Source organism: Cyprinodon variegatus, unplaced genomic scaffold (genome assembly GCF_000732505.1).
Source record: "Cyprinodon variegatus isolate N-32 unplaced genomic scaffold, C_variegatus-1.0 Scaffold143, whole genome shotgun sequence".
Classification (NCBI taxonomy): Eukaryota; Metazoa; Chordata; class Actinopteri; order Cyprinodontiformes; family Cyprinodontidae; genus Cyprinodon; species Cyprinodon variegatus.
This window is the reverse complement of record NW_015150596.1, coordinates 975,551-982,625: the sequence shown is the minus strand read 5'-3', so window position 1 is coordinate 982,625 and position 7,075 is coordinate 975,551. Positions and strand designations below refer to the sequence as shown.

At 35.2% G+C, this 7,075-nt stretch overlaps 1 protein-coding gene across 1 annotated transcript in view; it reads left to right on the top strand.

Moving 5' to 3' along the window:
- LOC107086112 (vesicle-associated membrane protein 2-like) overlaps positions 1–3,359 on the top strand; it is a 13,898-nt gene extending 10,539 nt beyond the window's left edge. The window contains exons 4-5 of the mRNA XM_015376861.1: positions 184–235; positions 2,057–3,359. Coding sequence (XP_015232347.1) covers positions 184–235; positions 2,057–2,073 — 69 coding nt within the window. The 3' untranslated portion in view covers positions 2,074–3,359. The remainder of the gene's footprint in view (positions 1–183; positions 236–2,056) is intronic.
- Positions 3,360–7,075: the final 3,716 nt, after the last annotated feature.

Below are 7,075 nucleotides of genomic sequence, written 5' to 3'. Positions count from 1 at the left end.
GCGCACTGATCTGTATTTTCGAGGAAAAACGTCCAAAACGTACGAAATACTGTGCATAACTTTTCGTACGATTTCATACAAACTGATAATGAGAATATGTTGTTTAGTTATACTTTTGAAATCTGATTATTTATCTCCTATTTGATGCTGCATTGCTCATTTCATTGTTTTATTGCCTTCCAGATGATGATCATGATGGCAGTAATAGGTGTTATATGTGTTGGAGTCGTCTTCTGTAAGTATAAAACAGTGACATTAAAATACTTAAAATCTGTTAAATTGCCCGTAAACGTACTCTGTTCTGTTTGTATAACACATGTATGCAGTTGTCTGTCCTAAACAGGACAGATACAGTAAAATGTAAACAAAACAATTGCATCAGTTGACAAAATGAAATTTTTTTTATCAAAGAATATAAACAACAAAACTTAAATTTGTGGGAAATAAATTGTTTTCTTTTTTAATAGCACAGCCAGATTAACATGCCATTAGGTGAGACATAACCAATTGATAAACTGACTGTATGTATGGTCTTTTAAAGGATTTAAAGATAACCAGTTTTTAAAATTCAACATTTTGCCGTTTTAACTCTAAGTATATTTGATTATGATTTTGTTTAAAATACCACATCAGAATGGTGCATAAGTATGAAAAGGAATACAAATTATCATTGGCTATAGAGATTTTAACCAAATATTTTGTTCATTTGTAATCCCCACTACTTTGACACATCTAAATTAAATCCACCAACCGGCTCTACGGTTCCCATGATTAGCAACTAAAATCAAACTGGCTGAAGTTTACTATCACAGTTCGTTAGAGACAAAGACCTGGCCATTTGTCTAACTCCAGGAGTGGGACTATGTCATGACTCCACAAGTCGATTTATAAGTCAAGACTATCAAGTCCTATGGTTTAAATTTAAAGTCATTAACAAATCATGATGAGCCAGATGGATCACAGTTTTTAATTTAACCCCTTTGACGCCTGAATTCACATTCATGTATATAATATAATAGTTCTGTGTTTCCCTCCATAAAGTAGTTCCCAAAGGTAGAATGTTACTTTGACTGTTGCTCAAAAATAAATGGAATTTTAGGTGTGATGCATTTTTGACAACAGCTATAATAAATTATAACATTCATTGTCAAGGACCGGTCATACCAGAAACAGCTTGTCAAAGGTTCCTAGGTTCACACTGCATGTGTAATACTGGTGTAATACTTGGCTGTTTGTGTACTGCAAATGGTTTGTTGCATATTTGCAACAATAGGCATTAAGGGGTTTTAATAAGAGTGTCAAGTCATTTCAAGTCAATGCGATCAAGTCCAAGTCGAGTCACGGGTTTTTAGTTCTAAAGTCAAGGTTAAGTTGCATTGATTTTATGGTAAAACATGGAGAGTCACAGCTAATCAAGGGAAAGTCTACCCAACCTCAGAACACCGATCAGCAAAACCACAATTCTGGAGGAATTGCAGTGATACAAGAACCTTTTGACGCTGCAAATCAAATCAATCTAAATAGGACGGACTAAACACAGATGGAGGAAAGTACATAAAATACCTGTTAGAAAACACATCAGAGGCTGCAAGAGAGTTGAGCCAAGTGTTTAGGCTCACCTACGACCTTAAATATGGGCACAAATGTTGTCCTGTTCACCAAAATATTTGGAACTTTTATATAAAAAACTCAAAACACAAAGAAATCGAATTATGAATCTTTTCCTTCTATTTTACAAACACAACATTTTATGTTGTTTGTATCCTAAGATTTCAGGAGCATACTCTAAAGTTTGGTCACATTGACACATTTTTAAAGGTTCAAAGGAAACTAAAATTTTAGCAGGAACTAAAAAAACAGTGCACTTGTCCTCATAGCATCTTTCATAATTATTACAGCACTATGCCAATTCTACTGCAATGTGAACTACTTTTCTTTAACTAGTTGTCATTTTATTCTTTTATTTCTGAGAAAATTACTTAACCTGATAAATGTTTTTCAGTGCAAGTTGAATAAAATCTCACCATTGCTTTTATTTTGTCTTCACTATATCCAGTATATTTCTTCTACTGAGCTGCTCTTCAGGACTGGAACTACAAGTCCCAGGACAAGTCTGCACCCATAAATGCCACCGCACCGAGTCGAGACTTTCCTCTGTGCTCCTTGTCCTCCTCTTCCTCAGAAACCTCCATGCATGGCCTTTAATGTGCGCCTCCTTTTCTCTCTGCAATGAACAGCTATTTAGAAAAACTAGTTCATTTGGTTTTGATGGGCCTCCCTAAAATGAACCATTTTGGTGAGTTGGACAAAATCAGATGAGTTTGGAAGTTTTATTGAGTACAGATAATTCAAGAAAACCTTAGATTTACTGGAAATCCACTTGTTAAACATGACCACAACTTCCTTATTCAATAGGAGACAGCATCTGTCTGAATACTGCAAATCAGTAAGGACTCTTAAGCCAAAAGTGGAAGTGCTTCTGCAGTCGCCATGATAAGTGCTGTCTGAATAGTGCTGGCAGTAGGGAAGCTTCCTATCATAGTTTTGGTCACATTATAACATCTAGAAGGCTAAAGGATGTCTAGATTCAGCACAGCAGCTGAGTTCCTTTCCTAACTTCTATAATGTCCGAACTATTGAATCCATGAAAGGCGAATGCGGAGGAGCATTTTGCAGCTTTTGGATTAAGTCACAGTCACACAATATAACTTATCAATTACATCCTAACAATAATACATAAATGAAGCTGTGAAAACACTGTAGGTCAATCTTTATTTTCTTATGGAGTTGTGAAGCTGGTTTTAGTGGTTATGTTTAACAAAGTTGTAGCCGACGGCTGAGAAACTGCCGACGTTCCGCTTATTGATGATAATTCTTCCATTTTCTAAAAGCATGAATTTGACAGAATAAACAAGGAACCTTTGTAAATTAAAATTAAGTTAAAAAAGGTGTGATGTGTTTCGCGTTGAGTCAAAAAGGATCTTAAATGAGAGAATTTGTGACCCCTTACCCCTGTAGGGCAAGGCAAGTTTAATTATATATCACATATCAGTGGCGAGACGATTCAAAGTGGGGAAAAAAAAAAAAGAAAAGAGCAATGCAGTGGCATAGAGGCAGCACAAATAAAAAGATTGATGAAAATATTTAAAAACAGATCAAATGATAAAGAAAATGAAATAAAAGTTAGATCGGAAACTTAACTGATAATGTGTACGTAGATGGTTCAGTCAAAGGTCAATCTAAAAATATATGTTTGTAATCTGGATTTTGAGCCACTGATGGGTTCAGCGCTTTTACAGTTTTTTGGGGTAATTTACTTCAGATTTGTGAAGTATCAGAACAAAACGTAGCTTCTCGATTCTGGTAGATAAGAAGACCTGAGAGGTCTGGGTGGTTGATCCACTGACAGCAGGTCTGTAATGTATTTTGGAGCTAAGCCATTGATTTATAGTCTACAGGAGGATTTTAAAGTCTAATTTCCGAGACTGTAGAGCCTATGTGGTCAATTGGGGGTTGGAGTTGTACTTTCATTTTGTCTTTTGGTGGAACACTAACAGTGAAACTCATTGATTGCTAACATGTATTGCTTTAAAACGTCCGTTCCAGAGGTGTCTTTCGCTCCTGACTCCGCCCTCTCCTCAGGTGTTACTGTCAGTGTTTCTCTGCTGCTGCTGATTTAAATCCCAGCCTGACTTCTTTTCCAACCGCTTTCTGTCTGTTTTGATCCATCCTGTGTTTAATTGATGTTTTGTCTGCCGGCTTGTGGTTTCTGTGCTTTGAATGTGCAACATGTTTATTTGTTCCCAGAACTTGTTTTTTTGGAGGGATTGAATTTATGCATTAAAATTAATGAATTCATTGCATTATGGTTGACAGGAAAATCAAATAAACTCATATTTGCATTTAATTTTCTCCACTTGTTTGTTTTGAATCAGTTTTGAATTTCATCATGTGAAGTTTAGGTCAATTCCTTTTTTGCTCCCATATAGTTTAAGTCAGATATTTATATTAAAAGATGCTAAAAAGACACTACATTATTTTTCTCACTTTCTGACACCCTTTATAACAGGTGCTTTATATTCAATACTTTATTTTTCTTTTGATGATTTCAAAATTTCAAGATTTCCTTCTGTGAAATTGTTTTTAGTTTGTTTCTATAAAGACTAAACCTTGCTGGATTTTTTTTCACTTAAGCTTTATTTTCTATTTGATAAACTTAAGATTAATAATCAAGGTGATGTTTTTACAATTTACTTTTACAATATGAGGCTATATAGTCTTTTTTTTTTTATACATGAACTTCATGCACAACAATGGATTTATAAAAATGAAGTTGTAAGAAAGTGAGCGGGAATTAACAAACTTTTTAAATCAACAACAGGCAAAAAAAAATCACAAAAACCTACTTAATTAAACTGCAATTAAACTACAATATTATTTCACCAAATATAAACTGTTACGCAGGTCCTTCTCAAAATATTAGCATATTGTGATTCCTTCATTATTTTCCATAATGTAATTATAAAACTTGAAAATTCACGTATTTTAGATTCATTGCAACTGAACTAACTGAAATATTTCAGGTCTTTTATTGTCTTAATACGGATGATTTTGGCATACAGCTCATGAAAGCCCAAAATTCCTATCTCACAAAATTAGAATATTTTATCTGACCAATAAAAGAAAAGTGTTCTTAATACAAAAAAAGTCAACCTTTAAATAATTATGTACAGTTATGCACTCAAAACTATGGAAGAGGATTAGGGCCACTGGAAAAAAACTTATTTTTAAATTTTATTTCAGTCAGAATTCTGACTTTTTTCTCAGAATTCTGACTTTAATCTCAGAATTCAGACTTTAATCTAAAAATTCTGAGATTGAAGTCAGAATTCTGACATGGACATGCACACCGGTTTGTGCACCAAGGAGCGTAAAATCCATGTATATTCTCGAAGGGACTCTTCATTCTAATAGGAAAAAATGAGGCGTAGTAGGATATAGGTTTCCTAACAAGTCAAATGTGATGATAAATCAGCTTGACAAGCTATGGACAATCACACCTGTCCATAAATAGCTGCGTAAAGCCGTGCATAATTGTGCAAGGATGTCATCCATTGGAAGAACAGGTTCAGAGACCCTGTTGACCAGCTGGGGCATGAGAAAAAATAATGAAAATAAAATTGAAACAATAATAAAAAACAAAAAAAAAAACACTCATAGAGCACAGACCTTCGCCATACAGCACATATTGTCTCATATAGAGACTTTTACCTTCAGATAAAACTCGCACATGATCCAGATCATTACTCTATGTTCTGCTCTCATCTTCTTTATTCACACTGCTTTCTTGTTTGGTCAGCAGATTCAGACTTCTAGGGAGGCCTGCCTCACCTGTCCTGTTTTTGTCTTCAGTGTGATGCTTTTGAGTCTGATGCTGAGGCTGTCACTGCTGCCACCCTCTGGTTTAAATAATGTTAAAGAATCCTTTTAAAAAATCCTTAATCTGGTTTATGATGTGAATCATCACCAAAATTAAATGGATTGTTCCTTGGTTTGATGCACACCTTTGGTAAACATTTAATTGAAATCCCTTCATAACTTCTCAAGTTCTAATGTAAAAAGCCATGCATCTTCCTTGGCAGAGGTAAAAGGGCATATATTCTAATTATGTCAAATTAATATAAAAAAATATATTGTCTGCCAGCATTGTTTCACAGCTGACATCCAAATGATTGGGTCTATCAGTTTGGACAAGTCGCCTCAAATAGGCACTCTGTGATGTTAGAGCAATAAACAAGCACAGAGCAACTGCATAAAAAGCATCTTTTCATCAAAGCAGATCCATTCACAGATGGTGTCCTTATGAGCACAGCCAGAGCTTTTTGAATCCTCACTTTATGTTGCATCTATTTAGGCGCAGCCTGTATCATAATCTGCATCCCCAGGTTCAACACCAATCACATGGTGAAGTTTGCAGATGACACCATGACAGTGGGCCTCATCAGAGATGACAACGACCAGGACTGCAGAGAGGAGACGGAGCAGCTGGTGCAGAGATAACAACCTGATCCTGAAAGTGGAGAAGACGAAGGAGATCGTTGTCGACTTCAGGAAGAACCGGCCTATCCACGCTCCACTGCTCCAGGCTCAGCTGTAGAGGTGCTCAACAGCACCAAACTCCAGAGGGTGTCTCTAAAATGTTGGAAATGTCAACATTTAACATCTGTTCTGTTCTAATCAAATCCAAATAAGGAAAAAAAGTTCTGATTATTTTGGTATTTAGCAACAGGAAATTTGTTGGTAATCCTATTTGATCTACAACTGTTAGATTTAATGAGAGAAAAGATTTTCCATCAGTCCTTTAATCGTATGTTAGACAGTATATGGGATCTAAGCACCAAATCTGATTAACAGATTAAGAATTAATCCTGAACACTCTCCAGTAGATGATGTAAATATGATGTATGTAAATATTCACCTTTTGGTTATACTTTTACTTTTTGCCTTCTTAAAGAAATTATACAACCAGACTAAAACTGCAAAAGATCAAAGTTGTTTGGTTTTCCCCCTAATTTCAGGTGCTGACTTTTTTTTTTCCTGAATTGTTACTAGTTAAGCAGAGAAATAAGTTGGGAGTCTCTGGTCAGACTATGTTTTCAGATGATCATTCATAATGTGAAATACCTCAGAAATGATAAAGTGGGAAGAGAGTAACTCAAGGAAATTCCTATTACCTCCTCTAGCAGCAGATAATATTTTCTATTTGTCCAAGGAGAATATATTTAATTAAAATAAAGCTGATGGGAAATTATTCTGTTCTCAATCATCCATGTTCTCAGAGTTGTTTTCCTTTTTACACATCTCCATCACAAACCACAGCAGCCTTCTGTAGGTCCTTTGTTTACATTTGTTTTTCCAGAAACTGCTTTTAGCATCTTGCAATCTGCCTTCAACTTTGCATGGGCCTGTTTTTATATTCTGTACAGGAACATGGCTTTGAACATTCATTTAAAACCTTTTTTAATTCCATCCCAGCACTGTAGTCTTCTTTTTTCTGATCATGAGGTTCACTAAA